General features: G+C 36.3%; 5 protein-coding genes and 1 long non-coding RNA gene across 9 annotated transcripts in view; 3 read left to right on the top strand and 3 right to left on the bottom strand.

The window, feature by feature from the left end:
* Positions 1-16,401, bottom strand: part of LOC106883324 (uncharacterized) — a 25,408-nt gene extending 9,007 nt beyond the window's left edge. The window contains exon 1 of the mRNA XM_052977274.2: positions 16,276-16,401. The gene's annotated coding sequence lies outside the window, so the exon portion shown is untranslated. The remainder of the gene's footprint in view (positions 1-16,275) is intronic.
* On the bottom strand, positions 2,346-6,678 carry LOC149130783 (uncharacterized). The gene is made up of 2 exons (XM_089343502.1): positions 6,457-6,678; positions 2,346-5,677 (listed from the first exon to the last, which is right to left on the bottom strand). The coding sequence occupies exon 2, from the start codon at positions 5,050-5,052 to the stop codon at positions 3,439-3,441; it is 1,614 nt and encodes a 537-aa protein (XP_089199628.1). The 5' UTR covers positions 5,053-5,677; positions 6,457-6,678; the 3' UTR covers positions 2,346-3,438.
* On the top strand, positions 7,131-10,511 carry LOC149130782 (uncharacterized). Its single transcript, XM_089343543.1, has 2 exons — positions 7,131-7,325; positions 8,108-10,511. Exon 2 carries the CDS (start codon positions 8,734-8,736, stop codon positions 9,757-9,759), a length of 1,026 nt encoding a protein of 341 aa, XP_089199669.1. The 5' UTR covers positions 7,131-7,325; positions 8,108-8,733; the 3' UTR covers positions 9,760-10,511.
* LOC106883326 (uncharacterized) lies at positions 12,600-14,753 on the top strand. Its single transcript, XM_052977168.2, has one exon. The coding sequence runs from the start codon at positions 12,600-12,602 to the stop codon at positions 13,620-13,622; it is 1,023 nt and encodes a 340-aa protein (XP_052833128.2). The 3' UTR covers positions 13,623-14,753.
* Positions 14,893-22,474, bottom strand: LOC128250976 (uncharacterized). 4 transcript variants are annotated; one of them, XM_089343533.1, is made up of 3 exons: positions 21,416-21,870; positions 18,777-20,021; positions 14,893-16,609 (listed from the first exon to the last, which is right to left on the bottom strand). In XM_089343533.1, the coding sequence occupies exons 2-3, from the start codon at positions 19,730-19,732 to the stop codon at positions 15,682-15,684; spliced, it is 1,884 nt and encodes a 627-aa protein (XP_089199659.1). In that variant the 5' UTR covers positions 19,733-20,021; positions 21,416-21,870; the 3' UTR covers positions 14,893-15,681. The 4 variants fall into 4 exon arrangements, with proteins under 4 accessions (XP_089199659.1, XP_089199657.1, XP_052833127.2 ...); XM_089343531.1 differs by lacking the exons at positions 14,893-16,609; positions 21,416-21,870 and adding an exon at positions 21,910-22,474 and having other exon boundaries at positions 18,465-20,021; XM_052977167.2 differs by lacking the exon at positions 14,893-16,609 and having other exon boundaries at positions 18,465-20,021; positions 21,416-21,854.
* LOC128251009 (uncharacterized) lies at positions 21,498-24,032 on the top strand. Its single transcript, XR_016238667.1, has 2 exons — positions 21,498-21,615; positions 23,445-24,032. It is a non-coding gene; the product is annotated as an uncharacterized LOC128251009 (long non-coding RNA).

The following is a 24,032-nucleotide window of genomic DNA, read 5'->3' as shown; positions in this document are numbered from 1 at the left end:
TTTGTAGCATACATGGATACAATTTTGTTTTTGACACAACCCAGTGCTTTACTATTTAAGCACCTGATTCATTTGAATCTTGAACTTTTATATATCTGTATATACAAAAGAGAGATTCTGTCTGTCTGTGTGTTTGTTTGTCCCATAAAATGAAAGTAAATGGTTCAAGGAAGGCAACACTAATTGTGCACAAACCTATAATGAACTGCATTGAAGCAAATATTCTCACTGGTTGTGATAAACGTGAGACCATCTTCATTCATCACATACCAGTTATAGCATAACATTGTAAGCAAGAAACAGCACAAAAAAAAAGCAAATAGACATGTAAAGGTCCGAATTAGGCATCACAAAGGTAAGTCAGGTCAGCAATGGAGTGTTGCTGCTTTCGATTACAAAACCAATCAGCATCATCATCATCATCATCGTTTAACGTCCGCTTTCCATGCTAGCATGGGTTGGACGATTTGACTGAGGACTGGTGAAACCGGATGGCAACACCAGGCTCCAGTCTGATTTGGCAGAGTTTCTACAGCTGGATGCCCTTCCTAACGCCAACCACTCAGAGAGTGTAGTGGGTGCTTTTACGTGTCACCTGCACGAAAACGGCCACGCTCGAAATGGCGTCTTTTATGTGCCACCCGCACAAGCCAGTCCAGGGGCACTGGCAACGATCTCGCTCGAAAATCCTACAGGAGCCAGTCAGGCGGTACTGGCAACGGCCACGCTCAAAATGGTGCATCTCATGTGCCACCCGCACAAGAACCAGTCCAGGGGCACTGGCAACGATCTTGCTTGGCTTGCCGGGTCTTCTCACGCACAGCACATTTCCAAAGGTCTCGGTCAGTAGTCATCGCCTCGGTGAGGCCCAATGTACGAAGGTCTTGCCTCACCACCTCAGCCCAGGTCTTCCTGGGCCTACCTCTTCCACGGGTTCCCTCAACTGTTAGGGTGTGGCACTTTTTCACGCAGCTATCCTCCTCCATTCTCACCACATGTCCATACCAGCGCAATCGTCTCTCTTGCACGCCACAACTGATGCTTCTAATGTTCAGCTTTTCTCTCAAGATACTTACACTCTGACGGGTATTCACATTGACATTACACATCCAACGGAGCATACTGGCTTCATTCCTTGTGAGCTTACGTATGTCCTCAGCAGTTACAACCCATGTTTCACTGCCATGTAGCATGGTTGTTCGTACGCATGCGTCATACAGTCGGCCTTTTACTCTGAGTGAGAGTCCCTTTGTCGCCAGCAGGGGTAAGAGCTCTCTAAACTTTGCCCAGGCTATTCTTATTCTAGCAGCTACACTTTCAGTGCACCCACCCCCACTACTAACTTGGTCGCCCAGATAGCGGAAGCTATCTGAAATTGACTCAATGTCTCTCCAATGCTATTACTGTGGTGGTAAAAAATGGTTAAATGAACCACCTGCACCAGGCTCCAATCTGATTTGGCTGTAGAAACTCTGCCAAATCAGATTGGAGCCTGGTGTAGCCATCTGGTTTCACCAGTCCTCAGTCAAATCATCCAACCCATGCCAGCATGGAAAGCGGACGTTAAACGATGATGATGAGGAGGAGGGAAATTGCGCTACCTTTCTTTCCTGATCCTCTTGAAGAATGGAAAAATTTTGTTCATGGAACTTACCCCCCCCCCCCACCCCCACCCATTCAGAGCATTTTCTACAGAAAATACAACAATATAGTAATGCTTTCCAAACGACTTTATTTGGAACAAATACTGTGAATGACAGAGGGTTTATATCCACATTCAAAACCCAAGGTCAAGTATATCATCGAATCGGAAGCATTTTACCACTAGAAAATGAAGACCATAAATTTTTGCAAGTTTATTTCATTAACAACATGCAAAAGCAAGCTGAAATAAGGTGTAATCCTCATGAAGGACTTCACTTTGACATAACACAACAACTTCAACAAATGCTTCATAACAATAATAATTATATCAGGAGTTTCAAATGTACCCTTGATAATACAGAAAGCAGAAATTTTCAATTGGTGATCAATTCTGATGGAATGCCCCCAGCTGAGCATTCAAAGCATTTTGGTGCATCAGAGATTAATGTGATAGCTATAATTTTAGCAGGTGAACAAACTGGAAAATGGGATATAATTATAAAGTGGAGAGATTGTTCCATTCAACGCGTAAGTGATAAAAACCACTCCTACAATGCTCTACAGTATCTGTTACTTTTTCCATATGGAACAAATGGATATCACTTTGGTATTCATCATTGTGTCTATGAATTGTTTAGTTTATGATTGGGTCAATGCAAGGTTTGGTTAGATGTTGTACATACGAAAAGATAGAAGAATACTTAAAAGAGTAAAACAGCTTTATTTAGATTTCACATTATAAATATATACAAAGAATGATGAGGTTACCATTCAAGATTTTGGTACTTACAAAAGTGAAGACAAATGATTGTGGCAGTTCACACAGAATATTACACACTTCACTTATAATAAAAGGTTTCTCTTCTGTGTGAATACGTTGGTGCCCAGTGAAAAAATGATTTTTGAGAGACTTTGTTGAAAAGAAGAAGTCATTCTGCACCTTATGCAATGCCATTAAATCTGCCACAGGGATCTGTTCTTGGTCCCTTGTTGCTTACATTAATGAAACAGATGCCAAACAGAAACATGTTAGTGTGGTACAACATGTAGACAACATGAAGATGTACCTTAAGATACAAGAATAGATCCAGTACCCTACAGATCTTTCCCTTAATTTGAACTGGATAAAATGCAGCAATTGATTGCTGACTGGCAACACAAGTCGGCAGGTAGACAATGGCACTATTATACATTTTGGAATGTATAATAGAGTCCAGAGATGTGTAGCCAAACAAGTACCATCTGTCCATCACTTATTATATCTCTCTCAGCATTGATACACTAGTTTTGATGTCAAATGTCTGATTTGATTGAACTCTGCTAGATTATCTGCCATCCTTCCAGCAACGTTGGTCACTTTTTTGAAGTCCATACCTCAACTAGCCATGGACATGCTTATAAAATAATAATAAAAAAAAAACAGTGCAGCACCCATGGCTTTCAGAAATATTTGTTCATGTGCTCAATTAGTGAAGCGGGGAATGAACTATGTGTTGACTGCAACCTTCAAAAATTTCAGGTTTCCCCAAATACACCATCACTATTCCTGATGTTCCTATTCCTCTCTTTCCTCTTTGTCCCTCTATTCCTGCATGCATTTCTGGGGACATTTTGTGTTTTTATTGTGTACAGTGCATCTACTTTGAGCCTTCATTGCTGTCTTTACTGCACTTATATGTCTGCTTTCTATTTCCCCTTTTAACTTTTTCCAATGAGCACATTATACAATAAACTTATAAGACAGTTGATGATTTGGGAGAATGATTTACTACAGATAATGTAGTGATGTAGTTTCTATGCTGAATGGATGCATTTATGGGAAATTAACTCAGCACTTTGAGAGAATGATTCTCTGCAGATATCACATTGACTTTCTTTTTCCTCTGTATGGATGCATTTGTGATTAGATAAGTGATGGTTCTGAGAAAATGATCTATCACAGATATCACAGTGATATGGTTTGTCTCCTGTCTGAATACGTTTGTGACTAGTTAGGTTTTGATTCTGAGTGAATGATTCACCACAGATATCACATTGATATGGTTTCTCTCCTGTATGAATACGTTTGTGAGCAGTTAAATGATGATTTCTTGAGAATGATTTACCACAGATATCACAGTGATATGGTTTGTCTCCTGTATGAATACGTTTGTGGTTAGATAAGTGCTGATTCCGAGAGAATGATCGGCCACAGATTTCACATTGATATGGTTTCTCTCCTGTATGAATACGATTGTGACTAGTTAGGTTTTGATTCTGCGTGAATGATTCACCACAGATATCACATTGATATGGTTTCTCTCCTGTATGAATACGATTGTGACTAGTTAGGTTTTGATTCTGCGTGAATGATTCACCACAGATATCACACTGATATGGTTTCTCTCCTGTATGAATACGTTTATGTTTAGTTACATCACTAGTATAAGAGAAAGATTTACCACAAATATCACATCGATATGGTTTTTCTCCTGTATGAATGCGCTTGTGAGTAATTAAGTTATGATTTTGAGAGAACGATTGGCCACAGGTACCACACTGATATGGCTTCTCTCCTGTATGAATACGTTTGTGTTTAGTTAAAGTACTGCCAACAGAGAATGATTTACCACAGATATCACATTGATATGGCTTTTCTCCAGTATGAACATATTTGTGTGTAATTAAATGATGGCTCTGAGTGAATGACTCACCACAGATATCACAGTGAAATGGTTTCTCACCTGTATGAATACGTTTGTGATTAGTTAAACCAGATGTTTGAGAGAATGATTTACCACAGATATCACATTGATATGGTTTCTCTCCTGTGTGAATACATTTGTGTTTAGTTAATTCACAACTTTGAGAGAATGATTTACCACAGATATCACATTGATATGGCTTTTCTCCTGTATGAACATATTTGTGTGTAATTAAATGATGGCTCTGAGTGAATGACTCACCACAGATATCACAGTGAAATGGTTTCTCACCTGTATGAATGCGTTTATGCGTGGTTAAGTTATGATTTTGAGAGAACGATCGGCCACAGGTACCACACTGATATGGCTTTTCTCCTGTATGAATACGTTTGTGTTTAGTTAAAGTACTTCCATGAGAGAATGATTTATCACAGATATCACATTGATATGGCTTTTCTCCTGTATGAACATATTTGTGTGTAATTAAATGATGGCTCTGAGTGAATGGCTCACCACAGATATCACAGTGAAATGGTTTCTCACCTGTATGAATACGTTTGTGATTAGTTAAACCAGATGTTTGAGAAAATGATTTACCACAGATATCACATTGATATGGTTTCTCTCCTGTGTGAATACATTTGTGTCTAGTTAATTCACAACTGTGAGAGAATGATTTACCACAGATATCACATTGATATGGTTTCTTTCCTGTATAATACATATGTAAACTGTTAAATGATGAATTTGCAAGAATGATTTACCACATGTATCACACTGATGTGTATTTCTTTCCTGTATGGTTTGTGGGTCTTTAAGCTTCTACAGATATCACAATGATAAAATTGTCCTTCTGTATGAATATGCTTTCTCTGAGAGACTGATATTTTTACAGATATTACAGTCACATGATTTCCATCACTTATTTGACAACTCTTCAAGAGAAAAATAAATCAATCCTTTATCTTCTATACATCATTAGCTTTCAATAATTTTTCTTTTTTACCAAAATATATATCTTCTAATTTAGTTGTTATAAATTATTCTTCATAAATATTCCTGCAGCTATATTTCCATCAACTGTAATCTCTGCTGTCATTTGGAAATATTGCAATCTCCTTTGTAAATCGAATCCAAGTTTATTTAGAATGCAAGATTGTCTCGTACGTGTTCCAGAGAACAAACACAGAGAAATGGTGTTTATAATCTCACCCAAGAGGAAATATTTTACCTCAGTTTCCTATTAAACGCGGTTATATCAATTCTGTATAAAATCTTCCTATGGTCTTTAAAAGATGATGAATATACTGGTGATGTTTCTGTTGTAACAATTCTATTATTCCATTATTCTGAAATAACAGAAATAATATAAGATAGAGAATACATTTAAACTGTAGAAATGGCAACAAGGAATATTTCCTACATTTCTGTATTGATAAATTATTGATGCAAAACTTTATTTGAAAAATTAATCTCATCTAATCTGTCCCCTCATATGCCATATCTAACTTGTATACATATTACTCTTTTACTTGTTTCAGTCATTTAAGCCTGGTACTTATTCTATCGGTCACTTTTGTCGAACCGCTACCTTACGGAAACATAAACACAACACCAGCTTCCAAGCAGTGACTGGACACACACACACACACACACATATTTATATACAAAGGGTTTCTTTCAGTTTCCGTCTACCAAATCCTCTCACAAGGCTTTGTGTAGCCCGAGGCTATAGAAGACACATGCCCAAGGTGGGAACTGAACCCGTAACCATGGTTACAGTAAATTAATTTGTATTTTTTTCTAAACCTGGCAATTTTTTAATTAAAAAATTCTTTTAAAATTATTGAACCTTCTGTTAATTTAATGGACCATTTTAGATTTTAAAAGCCATTAGTCTTAACTGAGTCCCTTTGAATTTATCGAGGGCTTTTTAAACTTTGTAACCCTAGATTTTATGGCATACTCTTTTATTATTTTGCTTTGAACTAGCAAAATCGTAGGGGGTCCCACTCGGTCTGAACCCGTTCCTAGTCACGGCAGGATTATCTATGATAAAAGTTGTGCTATGAGTTGACCTGGGGCTAAATGACAAGAACAACAACGGAACATAAAAGTATATACAAACCCATAAGAGAACTGCTAGAAACAGCAGCTAAAAATGTGACAGGGTAGTCACGGTTGAGACACTATTGACTGTAGGTTTGATCAAGGAGGCTTCGCTTCGACTTTACACATCGATATGAAATAACAAATATTGATATTGGGAAATTAATAAGAGGAAACGGTTGCAATGGTGTACGCAGTGTCGAGAAAGGATGGATCTGATTGGTTAAAATTAGAAAACATTCTGTTTTTCTTTAACCATTCCATGTGCGTCGTATTTGTATCTGGTTTTCACGATTCTTTTGTGAATTCGTGTGTTGAAACAAATTTTGTTATATCTAAGGAGAGTCACTAAAAGGTTTGGGAGCAACAGTGAAAGTGCTTTGACAGACAAACACAAAACAAACGACTTACTGTTTAACCAAATTAAACAAACAATCGATTGGTTAGTTGGGTATTTAACCAATTAACTTATAATAAAGGAGTAGAATTGAACCAGTGCGTGTGTTAATAATATTGACGTAATTACTCTACTTAGAAACAACAAAATTACACGTGCACATATATGCATACATGCTTCCATACACACGGAAATTGAAAGAAGCCCTAAGTTCAGGAACTGGGGCGTGCAAGCGCACCCCTTAAAGTTTTTGGCAGGCAATGGTTAAAGAAAAACGAAATGTTTTCTAATTTTAACCAATCAGATCCATCCTTTCTCGACACTGCGTACACCGTTTCCTCTTATTAATTTCCCAATATCAATATTTGTTATTTCATATCGATGTGTAAAGTCGAAGCGAAGCCTCCTTGATTAAACCTACAGACAATAGTGTCTCAACCGTGACTACCCTGTCACATTTTTAGCTGCTGTTTCTAGCAGTTCTCTTATGGGTTTGTATATACTTTTATGTTCCGTTGTTGTTCTTGTCATTTAGCCCCAGGTCAACTCATAGCAGGACTTTTATCATAGATAATCCTGCCGTGACTAGGAACGGGTTCAGACCGAGTGGGACCCCCTACGATTTTGCTAAATCAAAGCAAAATAATAAAAGAGTATGCCATAAAATCTAGGGTTACAGAGTTTAAAAAGCCCTCGATAAATTCAAAGGGACTCAGTTAAGACTAATGGCTTTTTAAATCTAAAATGGTCCATTAAATTAACAGAAGGTTCAATAATTTTAAAAGAATTTTTTAATTAAAAAATTGCCAGGTTTAGAAAAAAATACAAATTAATTTACTGTAAACATGGTTCCGGGTTCAGATCCCACCTTGGGCATGTGTCTTCTATAGCCTCGGGCTACACAAAGCCTTGTGAGAGGATTTGGTGGACGGAAACTGAAAGAAACCCTTTGTATATAAATATGTGTGTGTGTGTGTGTGTGTCCAGTCACTGCTTGGAAGCCGGTGTTGTGTTTACGTCTCCGTAAGGTAGCGGTTCGACAAAAGTGACCGATAGAATAAGTACCAGGCTTAACAAATGACTGAAACAAGTAAAAGAGTAATATGTATACAAGTTAGATATGGCATATGAGGGGACAGATTTGATGAGATTAATTTTTCAAATAAAGTTTTGCATCAATAATTTATAAATACAGAAATGTAGGAAATATTCCTTGTTGCCATTTCTACAGTTTAAATGTATTCTCTATCTTATATTATTTCTGTTATTTCAGAATAATGGAATAATAGAATTGTTACAACAGAAACATCACCAGTATATTCATCATCTTTTAAAGACCATAGGAAGATTTTATACAGAATTGATATAACCGCGTTTAATAGGAAACTGAGGTAAAATATTTCCTATTGGGTGAGATTATAAACACCATTTCTCTGTGTTTGTTCTCTGGAACACGTACGAGACAATCTTGCATTCTAAATAAACTTGGATTCGATTTACAAAGGAGATTGCAATATTTCCAAATGACAGCAGAGATTACAGTTGATGGAAATATAGCTGCAGGAATATTTATGAAGAATAATTTATAACAACTAAATTAGAAGATATATATTTTGGTAAAAAAGAAAAATTATTGAAAGCTAATGATGTACAAAAGATAAAGAATTGATTTATTTTTCTCTTGAAGAGTTGTCAAATAAGTGATGGAAATCATGTGACTGTAATATCTGCAAAAAATATCAGTCTCTCAGAGAAAGCATATTCATACAGAAGGACAATTTTATCATTGTGATATCTGTAGAAGCTTAAAGACCCACAAACCATACAGGAAAGAAATACACATCAGTGTGATACATGTGGTAAATCATTCTTGCAAATTCATCATTTAACAGTTTACATATGTATTATACAGGAAAGAAATCATATCAATGTGATATCTGTGGTAAATCATTCTCTCACAGTTGTGAATTAACTAGACACAAATGTATTCACACAGGAGAGAAACCATATCAATGTGATATCTGTGGTAAATCATTCTCTCAAACATCTGGTTTAACTAATCACAAACGTATTCATACAGGTGAGAAACCATTTCACTGTGATATCTGTGGTGAGCCATTCACTCAGAGCCATCATTTAATTACACACAAATATGTTCATACAGGAGAAAAGCCATATCAATGTGATATCTGTGATAAATCATTCTCTCATGGAAGTACTTTAACTAAACACAAACGTATTCATACAGGAGAAAAGCCATATCAGTGTGGTACCTGTGGCCAATCGTTCTCTCAAAATCATAACTTAACCACGCATAAACGCATTCATACAGGAGAAAAACCATATCAGTGTGATATCTGTGGTAAATCATTCTCTCATAGTAGTGATGTAACTAAACATAAACACATTCATACAGGAGACAAACCGTTTCATTGTCATGTCTGTGGTAAATCATTCTCTCAAGGTGGTGAATTAACTAAACACAAACACATTCATACAGGTGAAATACCATATCATTGTGATGTCTGTGATAAATCATTTTCCCAAAGAGAGAACTTAGCTACTCACAAACGTATTCATACAGGAGAGAAACCATTTCACTGTGATATCTGTGGTAAATCATTCTCAAGAAATCATCATTTAACTGCTCACAAACGTATTCATACAGGAGAGAAACCATATCAATGTGATATCTGTGGTGAATCATTCACTCAGAATCAAAACCTAACTAGTCACAAACGTATTCATACAGGAGAGAAACCATATCACTGTGATATCTGTGGCAAATCATTTTCTCAGAACCATCACTTATCTAATCATAAATGCATTCATACAGAGGAAAAAGAAAGTCAAAGTGATATCTGCAGAGAATCATTCTCTCAAAGTGCTGAGTTAATTTCCCATAAATGCATCCATTCAGCATAGAAACTACATCACTACATTATCTGTAGTAAATCATTCTCCCAAATCATCAACTGTCTTATAAGTTTATTGTATAATGTGCTCATTGGAAAAAGTTAAAAGAGGAAATAGAAAGCAGACATATAAGTGCAGTAAAGACAGCAATGAAAGCTAAAAGTCCATGCACTGTACACAAAAAAACACAAAATGTCCCCAGAAATGCATGCAGGAATAGAGGGACAAAGAGGAAATAGAGGAATAGGAACATCAGGAATAGTGATGGTGTATTTGGGGAAACCTGAAAATTTTGAAGGTTGCAGTCAACACTTTGTTCATTCCCCGCTTCACTAATTGAGCACATGAACAAATATTTCTGAAAGCCATGGGTGCTGCACTGTTTTTTTTTAATTATTATTTTATAAGCATGTCCATGGCTAGTTGAGGTATGGACTTCAAAAAAGTGACCAAAGTTGCTGGAAAGATGGCAGATAATCTAGCAGAGTTCAATCAAATCAGACATTTGACATCAAAACTAGTGTATCAATGCTGAGAGAGATATAATAAGTGATGGACAGATGGTTACTTGTTTGGCTACACATCTCTGGACTCTATTATACATTCCAAAATGTATAATAGTGCTATAGTTTCACCAGCATCGACCACGATTTCACTTTGCTTGACGAGTCTTCTCAACATGATAATAATAATGAAGAAGAATTATCAAATAAACTATATAAAGTACCCCAGGACTTATTTAAATAAAGGCTGATGGAAAATAGAGTCGTGTGTATGTTTTTTTTTTTTAAGCCTAGCCAGGCTCATGGGCCCCGTTTCCCGGATTCTATGGCGTATGCGTTCCCCCCAGCTGGACGGGACGCCAGTTCATCGCAGTGTTATACAAGAAACAGGAAGAAAGAGTGAGAGAAAGTTGAGGCGAAAGAGTACAACAGGGGTCGCCACCACCCTCTGCCGGAGCCTCGTGGAGCTTTAGGTGTTTTCGCTCAATAAACACACACACCGCCCGGTCTGGGAATCGAAACCGCGAGTCCGCTGCCCTAACCACTGGGCCATTGCGCCTCCACTGTGTGTGTATGTATGTAAGCTTAACGGACATTCACAAGCGAGTATGACTTGAGAGCTTACATGATGCTTTCGACTCGGAGAGGTTTAAAATGACTTAAAGATGCTGGTTCTTTCGCAACAGCCTTACTTCTGACTCCAAAGAGAGTGACAGACTTGTCTTCAAAAGATAGAGTTACTTCCCCTGACAATTTATTGTTTCAGACTTGTAAAATCGATCGTTTAGTGTTCGTTTCACACCCATCCTTTTAACAGATAGAATTGAACTTATATCACTGATAATTAACTGTGCAAAGGTATACAAACAGCATTCTTTTATTATGTTGATTTGAAAAATATAAACCAACGTTTGTTGTAAAAATCTAGAAATTCTTTTAAAGCTGTTATTGTCTGCTCTGACTTTAGTTCCGTAACATCTTTCTCGTTGACACTCTCTGTATATTAATATATAAGTATTATATGCACGTAAAACATTTACATTGTATACATGTCATAGTACGTATGTTTATTTTGAAGCTTATTTTGATGATAAACGTTACTGAAGGTATGGAAGTTGTCTAATTACTTTCAACGTTTCGTTCCCCTTTGAAACTCCACTCTTAATTTTCGATATTCCCTACATCTTAACATCAACAGAAAGAGAAAGTTAATATTTCTTAACATCTATGTAATTGCACATTCGTAATTGAAAGTGGAAACTTTTGATATTGCTACTAAGTAGTATCGGTATTAATTCATCTCTTGATCACATGGAAACCAAATCAACAATCGGCAACAAATGGGAGTGTATAGATGTATATAAGCATATGTGTGTGTGTGTTTGTGTAAGGTTTTTCTATATCCAATTTGGAAAGAGGTTATATGCCCGCGATCAGAGTCCGGCGACCCGTCTATAAGGCTAAGCGCTTTATAGATCCGAAATAATTGGTCACTCTGTGATCGAACATGTAATTAACTTCCTATAAATATATTACTGCTCTAATATGATCTGTTGACGATCCTTTACTTCCCCGGGACATAATGTTTTGCAAAAGACCACTACATGGTCTGTGTTAGATGGCTGTACCGTCGGCTGCGCGCATTTGCACAATCACGAATACAACCTCGGTTATTCGACAAAAATATACCAACACCCTTCATAAGGCGGATGAGATGGAAGACATATTTCTATGACTTTAAGCCACGCCATCTTCAGAAGCCAATACGTACGGGATCAAATCCAGGAGGTTCCCATCCAGAATCAAAGACCTCGAAGCGGACCTACTGGGCATTATTACCAAGCTAAGATGCCATAAGATCTCTTTTCAACACAAAACTAAAGACCTATATAGGATAGATACACACACGATAGACTTTTAGATGACAATATTACACAGGTTGGGAGAAAATAGCAAGAAATCAAGAGATTACTCATTTTACTCCGGTTACTAACATTGCGTCCCCACCGCCATATGTATGCTCATGTGTTATATATGAATTATCTTCCGTATTTGATACCGTTCTTTTATTGTTTCAGGATTTCACATCACATTGGAATAACTGAACTGATATAACTATATATAAAGCTACAGTGAATTACATTGAAATATCATTTAGCAACATTTCCTTACTTCATTGCAGAATGTGTTCAAGATGATTTTGCATTCTAAGGAAATTTGGATGCATTTACAAAGGACTTTACAACATCTTCAAATATCAGTATTGATCACAGTGGATGGAATATTTGTTAGGAATAATTTATAAAACAGAAGAGAAGAAAAGTATCCATATATTTTACTGAAGAGATGCCAAAGTTGTTAGGGAAATCAAACTACTGTAACCTGTGTAAAAAGTCATTTTCTCAAAGGGGCAGCTTAAATATTCACAAACACATTCATACAAGGGAGAAACCGTATCACTGTGTTATCTGCAATAAATCATTCTCTGAAAATGGTCCCTTAACTAAGCACAAATGTGTTCATACAGGAGAGAAACCTCATCACTGTGACATCTGTGGTAAATCATTCGTGCGAAATGATGAGTTAACTACTCACAAACGCACACATACAGGAGAAAAGCCATACCACTGTGATATCTGCGGTAAATCATTCTCTCAAAAACATCATTTAATTAAACACAAACGTATTCATACAGGAGAGAAACCGTTTAATTGTGATGTGTGTGGTAAATCGTTTTCTCAAAAAGGTACCTTAATTACTCACAAACGTATCCATACTGGAGAAAGGCCATATCACTGCGATATATGTGGAAGATCATTCTCTCAAAATGATCAGTTAACCAAACACAAACGTACTCATACTGGAGAGAAACCATATCGATGTGATATCTGTGGCAAATCATTCACTCAGGGTGGCGAATTAACAAAGCACAAACGTATTCATACAGGAGAGAAACCATACCACTGTGATATTTGTAGTAAATCATTCTCTCGAAACGATCAATTGAATGGACACAAGCGTATTCATACAGGAGAGAAGCCACATCACTGCGATATCTGTGGTAAATCATTCTCTCGAAATGATGAATTAACTTCTCACAAGCGTGTTCATACTGGAGAGAAACCATATCAGTGTGATATCTGTGGTAAATCATTCTCTGCTGGTAACACATTAACTACTCATAAACGAATACATACAGGAGAGAAACCATACCAGTGTGATATCTGTGGAGAATCATTCTCTCATGGATGTACTTTAACAAGACATAAACGTGTTCATACAGGAGAGAAACCATATCACTGTGATATCTGTGGTAAAGCATTCTCTCAGAATCCTCATTTAACTAAACACAAACGTATTCATAGATAACAGTAATCATATCACTATGATATCGAAAGTAAATTAATTTCTGAAAATGATTACTTATTGATACACATATGCATTCATATAAAAGGGAAGCCATTTCACTGCCCCTCAAAGTGGTTTCAGTTAAATTAATGCTGCAAGTACATTCATACAAGAGTGAGAAATGCTGTCACTGTGACATCTGTATTAATTCATTTTCTCAGGGGAGACAACTACACATATCTGCATTCATGAAGAACTATAAAAGCATTCTACGTAGAAATTAATGTATTCGTACATCAGCTCGCCGGACTCTGATTGCGGGGCATATAACCTCATTTCAAATTGGAGATAGAAAAACCTTACATACACACACATATTAAGAACAATAATAAAATAAATCTGAAGTGAAGAATTAATGTATAATGCCTGTATTGGCAAAAAAAACCCCGACCATCCCAAAATATTACAACAAAATACTATACCACTGTGATTTTTTCAATAAAAACATTTATTCATAATGCTCATATATATATATCATTTAACATATTTTTAGAAGGGGAAAAATTTCCTATTAATTAAAAAATTTTTTTTTATATTGTGGGTTAAATATCTGAATAATGCAATCTCATAAATCCGAGATTCCATCATTAAATGGTTCTTGTATTAGAAATACACAAACATGAAAGGTAATATTTGATTACATCATAAGAAGATGTCAGTATATCTTATAGATATTCTGGGTCTTCTAGAGTTTCATCAATATATCTGCTCTATTTAACATGGTCCCAAACAAATCAAAGAAGAAAAAGATCCCATCACCTTCTAAAGAGACTGGAACAAATTTCTTCAAGGAATACCTCTATCTGGATACATCTCAGTCAACAACACCCTACTTGAATGGACCATGATACTACAAAACTTGACTTGGAATCAGAAGGGTTAAAATTACTTATAGAGCTCACGCCATCACACACATTATTTATATACATCATATAGATATATAATTAATTAATTAATTGCAGGATCCAATTGAATCTCTGATCATCACTGTTAAGAACCAAATCTTAAATTTTGGATTTGAATTTTTTTTCATGATGTAATTGATTTATTCATCAATAAAAAATATGTCTGAAACAGCTATAGTGAACCTCAGCCCATTTGTGATCTTACTTATATATATGTGTATATATACACATACAAGGGGGCTGAAAAGTTCCTGGCTTTAAGGGTATCATGAAAGGCCTGGCTGGAGGCCCAACCTTCCGAGTTCTTTTTGCAGGGCTTAGAAAAACTGAAGGACCACTGCAATAAGTGTTTGAATCTGTGAGGGGAATAATTAACTGATCCTACCATATTTTCTTTTACCCAAAACCAGGAATTTCCCAGCACCTCCTTGTGTGTGTGTACATGTCTGGAAGGGCATCCAGACATATTTTAACATGGCTAGAATTTTTTGATTATTGTATATTTATTAGTCAACAACTACAAATAAGGATTTTCTAAATAGTCAAGTGAAAGTGTTTCCTCCACATGGGAGTAGACGTGGTCGACAATAACATGGGAATTACAAGATTATTTCCGATCGTGGACATGTGGTAAGAAGATTGCTTCCCAATAACATTGCTTCAGGTTTAGTCCCACATCGTGGCATCTTGGGCAAGTATATCCTAGGGTCGACCGAAGCCTTGTGAGTGAATTTGGTAAACAGAAACTGAAAGAAGCCCGTCGTGTATGTGTGTACCGTTGTTTTGTCCCTCCCCCCCCCCCCACACACACACACACCGCTTGACAACTAGTATTGGTATGTTTACGTCTTCATAATTTAGCAGTTCGGCAAAAGAGTACGATAAAATAAGTACCAAGCTCAAAAGAAAAAAAAGTACTGAAGTCGAATCATTCGACAACAAATTCTTCAAGGAGGTGCCCCAACATGGCTGCAGCTTAATGACTGAAACAAGTGAAAGATTATATTTCATGAAAAATCTCCTCCGATGGAGACAGATCGGTGGCATGGGAAACTATACATGGCAATCACTCGGACCAAATATATAGTTTTAGATTTACAAGAGAACGATTTCTCTCAAGTTTCACTGTTAAAAGGCTTCCGCCCAACGTGTATTTGTTTGTGTCTTGATAAATTACTGCTAGAAACGAAAGATTCCCCGCAAATACAACAATCATAAGGTTTTTCTCCGGTGTGTTTTCTTCTGTGAATTACGAGATGCGAATTAACAGAGAACGATTTCCTACATATTTCACAATTATATGGTTTCTCTCCAGTGTGACTACGTTTGTGGATAACAAGATTTGAATTCTGAGAGAACGATTTCCCACATATTTCACAAGGAAACGGCTTTTCCCCACTGTGTATTCGTTTGTGTTTCGTTAGAATACTGTTACATGCAAAATATCTTCCACATATTTCACAATGACAAGGTTTCTCTCCAGTGTGTATTCGTTTGTGTTTTGTTAAACTACTGTTATCAACGAAAGATTTCCCGCATGTTTCGCAACAGAATGGTTTCTCACCAGTGTGACTTCGTATATGGATGATTAGATTCGAGTTATTGGTAAAAGATGTCCCACATATTTCACAATGGAACGGTTTTTCTCCACTATGTATTATTCTGTGAGTTTTTAAATTAGTATTATAGACAAAAGATATCCCACATACCTCACAGGAATAAGGCTTTGCTCCAGTGTGAATTATCTTGTGTTTCGTTAAATTGCTGTTATCGACAAAAGATTTCTTACATATTTCGCAATGGAATGGTTTCTCTCCAGTGTGACTACGTTTGTGAACAACAAGGTTTGAATTATTGGTAAACGATTTCCCACATATTTCACAGTGGAATGGCTTTTCTCCAGTGTGTAATATCTGGTGTTTGGTTAAACTGCTGCTGGAAACGAAAGACTTGTCACATATTTCACAATGGAATGGTTTCTCTCCAGTATGACTGCGTACGTGAACAACCAGATGGGAATTCTGCGAGAACGATTTGCCACATGTTTCGCAGTGGAACGATCTATTCCTGTTATGGATCTCCTCCTGATGTGTGAAGACTTCATTTCCAGAACAGAATTCTCTAATATTTCTCTGTATTGATTCTTGTTTAATAAATGTTTCACTGCGTGTCTTATTAATTGTATCTATATCATGAATTAATGTAGTGTGAGAAGTGTCCAAGGGATTATCGTCTTCCATTATTAATTCTCGAAGAATTCTTAAAAGGTTTAGAAATTTCTCTGTAGTTCGGTTTGGTTTGGACTGTTGACATGTGCTCGGCGGTGTCGTTTGATAATTTTCCCCTCGTCTCAATAATACCGGTAGCAGAATTTAAAACATTTAGAAATATCTCATAGCTAACCGCCTACACTTTTTTCTGCAAAATAGGGGTAGTTTATCCTGTTCAGGCTATATTATTAGCATTATCCTGCGATTGAGAATTTAAAATCACTTCTTTAACTTTCTAAGACATGTCAACGCTTCTAAAAGCAAACCTCGTTTGTTTGTTTACGTTTATCGTTATTTGAATTTAATATCTAGAAATATCTATTACTATCATCTTGCTCCTATAATTGTATCCCTCATCAACCAAACGAAATAACTATTAAGTATCGCATAAACTAGGGAACTTCTACACGATCATTCGATCTGCTAGAAATAGTAAGCCCCTGTTGTTCTTGGCACTCCGTCGCTTACGACGTCGAGGGTTCCAGTCGATCAACGGAACAGCCTGCTCGTGAAATTAACGTGCAAGTGGCTGAGCACTCCACAGACACGTGTACCCTTAACGTAGTTCTCGGGGATATTCAGCGTGACACAGTGTGACAAGGCTGACCCTTTGAATTACAGGCACAACAGAAACAGGAAGTAAGAGTGAGAGAAAGTTGTGGTGGAAGAGTACAGCAGGGTTCGCCACCATCCTCTGCCGGAGCCTCGTGGAGTTTTAGGTGTTTTCGCTCAATAAACACTCACAACGCCCGGTCTGGGAATTGAAACCGCTATCCTATGACCGCGAGTCCGCTGCCCTAACCCCTGGGCCATTGCGCCTCCACAAGTGATACAATAGAACACAGAAAAAGAGAAAGTAGGCAACAGAGTCATTCTTTCGCAGGATATATATACATAAAATCTCATATATATATATATATATATATATATATATATATATACACACACACATACAGGGTTGGCCAAAAGCCACCTGACAGTAAATCAAACTCATTTAATTCCAAGCTTTAATTATGTTTAACAACTGAATGAATTTAATAAAAAGCATCTAAATATGAAACATCATGAAAATTGTTCAAACTGAAGTCCTTGAATGACACATTTTTCCATTTGAGTCAATACAGAACAACAGATAATATTTATGGAATTTTGATTTACTGTCGGGTGACTTTTGGCCACACCTGTATATATAAATATATATAAGGCAAGTGCTTTTTCCTATAGCCCTGGGTCAACCAAAAACTTGTGAGTGGATTTGAATGATGGAAAGTGAGAGGAGTCTGTTGTGGGTGGACAGGTGGTTGGTGTTAGGCAGGGCATCCAGCTGTAAAAATCCTGCCAAAACAGTCACAGAAGTTTGGTGCAGGCTTCTGCCTGGCCGGCTCCTTTCAAACTGTCCGATCCATGCCAGCAGACGTTAAATGATGATAATGATGATCTATATATTATAGGCTTCTTTCACTTTCCATCTACAAAATCCACTCACAAAGCTTTTGTCGACCCAAAGCTATAATGGAAGACATTTGTTCAAGGTGCCATGCAGTGGAATTGAACCTGGAACCATGTGGTTGGGAAGCAAACTTCTTACCACACAGCCATACTTGAAAATATATTAAATAGAACATATATGATGATTATGAATGCTTTTATTAAAAATATCATTTATCTCACAAATATATTATTATGATAAAATACAACATAGTTTGGGGAGTTAGTTATCCCACTGTTATATCTCCTTTCTGGTGAATATATTTATTATTAAAGACATTTTTTCCTCTGCATAGAGTGACTACTCCTCTGTATTAATACAAGCATGTATAGTCAAGTGACTTTTTTGAGAAAATGATTTACCACAGATATCGCATTTGTATGGTTTCTCTCCCGTATGAATGCGTCTGTGTTGAGTTAAGTGTCCGTTTTGAGAAAATGATTTACCACAGATATCACAATGATATGGTTTCTCCCCTGTATGAATGCGTTTGTGTTTAGTTAATTGACTTGTTACAGAAAAGGATTTACCACAGATATCACAATCATATGGTTTCTCTCCTGTATGAATGCGTTCGTGAGTGGTTAAGTCACCACTTCGAGAAAACAACTTACCACAGGTCTCACAGTGAAATGGTTTCTCTCCTGTGTGAATACGTTTGTGAGCAGTTAGGTTACTTGAGAGGGAGAACAATTTCCCACAGACATCACAGTGATAGGGCTTCTCTCCTGTATGAATATCTTTGTGTATAGTTAAATGATCATTTCGAGAGAAGGACTTACCACAGATATCACAGTCATATGGCTTCTCTCCGGTATGAATGCGCTTATGTTGACTTAACTCACCATTTACAGAGAATGATTTGCCACAGATATCACAATGAAATGGTTTCTCTCCAGTATGAATGCGTTTGTGTCCAGTTAAATGACCATTTTGAGAGAATGATTTACCACAGATATCACACTGATATGGCTTCTCTCCTGTATGAATACGTATGTGTTTGGTTAAGTTATTTCCATGTGAAAACGATTCACCACAGATATTACAACGATATGGTTTTACTCCTGTGTGAATACGCTTGTGAATAGCTAAGTTACTACTTCTACAAAACGACTTCCCACAAACCTTACAGTGATGCAACTTCTCCCCGGCATGAATGCGTTTGTGTTCAGTCAAATAACCACCTTGAGAGAATGATTTATCACAGATATCACAGTGATATGGTTTCTCTCCAGTATGAATACGCTTATGGGTAATTAGGTGACCTTTTTGAGACAATGATTTTTCACAAATATCACACTGATACGTTGTTTTCCCTTGAACCTTCAGCTTCTCCTTAGGGGAACCAATGTTTTGTGTTTCTGTTTTGCATTGATACTGGTTCTCACAAAATTCATTTTGCATCATGTTTCTTCTTTTTCGTTTGGATATTTTAGTCCTACCAAATATGTCTTCCACTATATTTCCATCAACTGTGATCTTTGTTGCTGTTTGAAATTGCTTCAAATTCTTTCACAACTTAATCCAAGTTTGATAAAAATCCCGTAGCATCATAGAGTTTTATTCATCAGGAATAGAGAAATTTTGCTAATAATTTCACTGAGAGAAAATATTTCACAGATTTATATAAACAGGATTGTATATGTTCTGATACATCTGCAGTTAGAAATTCTTTTAACCAATGTCGTCAGATAGTCTGAAATAATAAAGAAAAAAGGACAATATATAGATAGAACTTTGATTTGACAATGGAAATTTTATATCGATAAATTAGATATGAACTTGTAGCTAAACATCTGAAATTATCCACTGTATTTTTTATTCTTTTACTTGTTTCAGTCATTTAACTGCAGTCATGCTGGAGCACTGCCTTTAATCAAACAAATTGACCCCAGGACTTATTCTATTGGTCTCTTTTACTGAACTGCTAAGTTACGAGGACATAAACAGACCAACATCAGTTGTCAAGCAATGGTGAGGGACAAACACAAACATATACATATAAGCACTGGGCCTCATGGAGGCAAGGAGACCGAGTTCCTTTCGAGCGTTGGGCCTCATGGAGGCAAAGACGCTGAATTGCTTTTGAGCGTTGGGTCTCATGGAGGCAATGACTGAAACCATTGGCATTATGTTGTGCTTGAGAGGAAGACCCTCGGGCCGGCAAAATCGCAGTCGTAGCAGATACTAGTGTCACGCAGATGGCACATAAAATCACCCATTACACTGTTTGGCCGACGCTTGAGCTGCATTAAGACTATTGCAAGGAGGTAAATATTGAATATTTGAGGGCAGATACCAAAATCCTGCTAAATGTTTAACTGTGTTTTGGTATTAGATTTCTGAACGTCATAGTTTAGAGAACGAACTAGTGTTTTTTTTAAACCTTCTTAATCACTGATTTCAGACAATTTGGTGGCAAATACAATATTGATGTTTCACCAACTTTATAAAATGAAATAAGAAGACCATTATCATTTTGAATTACTGACGTTCGATAAAAGTTATCAAGTTTACTCGAAATGGTACTTTAACAAAGTATTGAGCTGACGATGAGAAATGCTGATCTCAAATTTTGCCACAAGGGCAGCAATTTGGGGGCAGGGGATGAGTCGATTAAATCGAACCCGAGAGGATGAAAGGGAAATTCGAACTCGGCAGAATCTGAATTCAGAACATAAACACGGACGAAATGTCGCTAAGCATTCCGCCCGGCGGGATACGATTCTGCCAGGTCGTCGCCCTAACGTTGATAAATGTAAACCTGTTTTTCTAGTTCAGAAATCCAAACTTTATGACGTGGAAAATAACGAAAATGGAATCTTGAAATGAAACGAAATACGTTGATTCTTAAGACAATACCCTAACTTTTTTTTATGTTCTGAGTTCAAATTCCGCCGAGGTCGACTTTGCCTTCCATCCTTTCGGAGTCGATAAATTAAGTACCAGTTGCGTACTGGGGTTGATCTAATCGACTGGCCCCTCCTCACAAATTTCGGGCCTTGTGCCTGGAGTAGAAAAAAATATATTAACTTTCGTGAAAATGTTTTTGTTTCCACTTTGTTGTTGAACATAACGAACAATACTTACATTTTACTATATATACACAGAAAGAATCAACAAAGATGCGACAGTATGTCCAAGAGTCAGAACTAAAGTCAAAATGGGTAATATGATTTCTAGATGTTTGCATCAAACGTTTTTGGGATCAACGTAAAAGAATGCTGATAGTTATCTATTTCATGTTTCAGGTGATGACGATTACGACTGGTATCGGTATTTTCAGTAAGGTATGATGTTTTTATACATTGGTCATTTCTTTGGAATTACGCCAGTATTCTCTTTGGTAGAAATAAAGGTAAATGACATTTAATCCAAGGAGTAAACTGCCGTTATGAAATACAAATTATAAGGAATATCGAAAACTAGAATGGAATTTTGAAAGGAAAACGAAAAAGGTGAACGTAATAAAACAACATTCTTCCCTTCGGTAATGTTCATTTTTCAGTTTATTGGAAGCATTAAAATAAACATAAACGTACGTGATTTTACAATATAAATGTTTATATAAATATAATACTTACATATTACAATATATATATATATATAGAAAGAGAGAGTCGACGGGGAAGATGTGACGATATGTTGAAGGAGTGAGAACGGAAGTCAGAGTGGACAATGACAGCTTCAAGAGAATTTCTAGATTTTTTACAACAAACGTTAATTTATGCTTTGTAAGTCAATATAATAAAGAATGTCGTATCTATTTCTTTATACAATTAATTACCAACCATGTATATTTAACTGGGTTTTCTCTTAAATATCAGTTGTAAAGTGGAACTGATCAAATAATATAGAAGTGTATGAAATAACAGGAAATAAACAGAATTAATTGGATTTAGCAATTAGTAAACAAGGGGAAATAACTCTACTTTTAACATCAGTCTGGGGAACTTAATGTAAAATTTGTATTTAAAGTGGCTTATTTAGTAATTCCTCATATTCACCATTATCGGCATCAGCAATACTACTATCTTAATATGTATTATCGATATCAACGCTTATAGGTCATTTCTTTCTTTTTTTTTTACTTCAGTCGCGACTCCGAAAAAAATGTATCCCGTCTGCCACGTTAGTGTTTATGCATATAATTTATTTCAATCGGTTTTGAATACGCGCTTTTTCCCCCCCTCTCAAGTTCCCACACGCAAAGCAGTCAAGTAACAGTAAAAAATATTAAGTTCATGTTGAAATTCTTATCATATCTTATCATAGAAACACAATACAAAAATAAATAGACATACATGCACCTAAACGTATACATACGTACACTTATATAAGCAAATATACATACATACACACATACAAAAATGCACAAACATAAAATATTCATGTGAAAAAAATAAAAGATTTTATGGAAATTGCCGAACAAGTACTTTCAGTTTTTATATAGTTTCTCCGAAAGATCGCAATATACAGCAATGCCTCTATATACGAGTTAATTTGTTTCTGGAGACCGTTCGTAAAGCGAAAACTCGTAGAGCAGAACAATATTTTTCCAAAGTAGCAATCTTATAAATCGTAATTCGTTCCCAGAAAAATATTTTACCTATAAAATTTATAATACTCGTAAATAAATGACGTTAAGACAACAGCAGAATGTAAAGAACATTTTATGTAAAGTAAAAAGAATGTCAAGACCATTTATAATAAAAAATATCATTATTATTATTGTTTTCTGAATCACTTCCACTCGTACTAGACTTGAGCATACCATCACTTGTAGACGTGATCGCCGATTCACAAGCACTCGTAGACGGACTTTTAGATTTCTTTAAAAAAAAGAAGTCGAGGTTTTTTGCGTAGTAGAAGCTTTTTTTTTTTTCACTTTCTGTAAATTTCTTGGTGACATGCAGAAGCATTTGTTATGGTTGTAGAAACTTTTGCACTTCGTTCTAAATTTGAATCTTTATATTTATTATAAAATAAAACTCGTAAGCTCGGGGTCTCGTAAAGTGAGGTATTACTGTATTATAGTTTGGAAGTAACACGTTAATGTGAGGTGTATCTTCGTAATTTGCCCAAACAACTACATTTTAATTTTTTTTATTTGTTTCAGTCACCGGTCTGCAGCCATGCTGGAGCACAGCTTTGAATAGTTTAATCAAACAAATCACCCCAGTACTGATTTTTAAATTCTAGTACATTACTCTCTTTTGCTGAACCGCTAAGTTACTGGGGTGTAAACAATCTAACACCGACTGTCAAGCAATGGCGGGAGACCAACACTAAGATACATATACACATACACACATATATATGCACACACTAACCTTCTTTCAATTTCTGCCTTGCAAATCCTCACACAAGACTTTGGTTGGCTCGGGATTTAGTAGAAGACATTTTCCCCAAGATGTAGTACAGTGGAACTGAACCCAAGACCAACATGTTTGGGGAGCAAGCTTCTTAACCACATGTTTGTACCTAGTTGTGAACACATTTTCAAAAAAAAGTTGGATCTAGTGTGTGAAACCCAAAAGTTTTGGCCCCACATAATGGAAATTCAATGAATATCATCTATTTCAACATTTAACAATCTCCAAAACTGCCATTCCTATCAAACAGTGATACCTGCAAATAATATTTCCTTTTACTTTTCTATGACTTAAGCAGCATAAAAAAATAAATAAAAAATTATTTCCTCACA

This window comes from Octopus bimaculoides, chromosome 27 (assembly GCF_046866305.1).
Source record: "Octopus bimaculoides isolate indiv1 chromosome 27, ASM4686630v1, whole genome shotgun sequence".
Lineage (NCBI taxonomy): Eukaryota > Metazoa > Mollusca > Cephalopoda > Octopoda > Octopodidae > Octopus > Octopus bimaculoides.
Note: the sequence above shows the minus strand (reverse complement) of the source record. Positions and strands in the feature narration are given on the sequence as shown.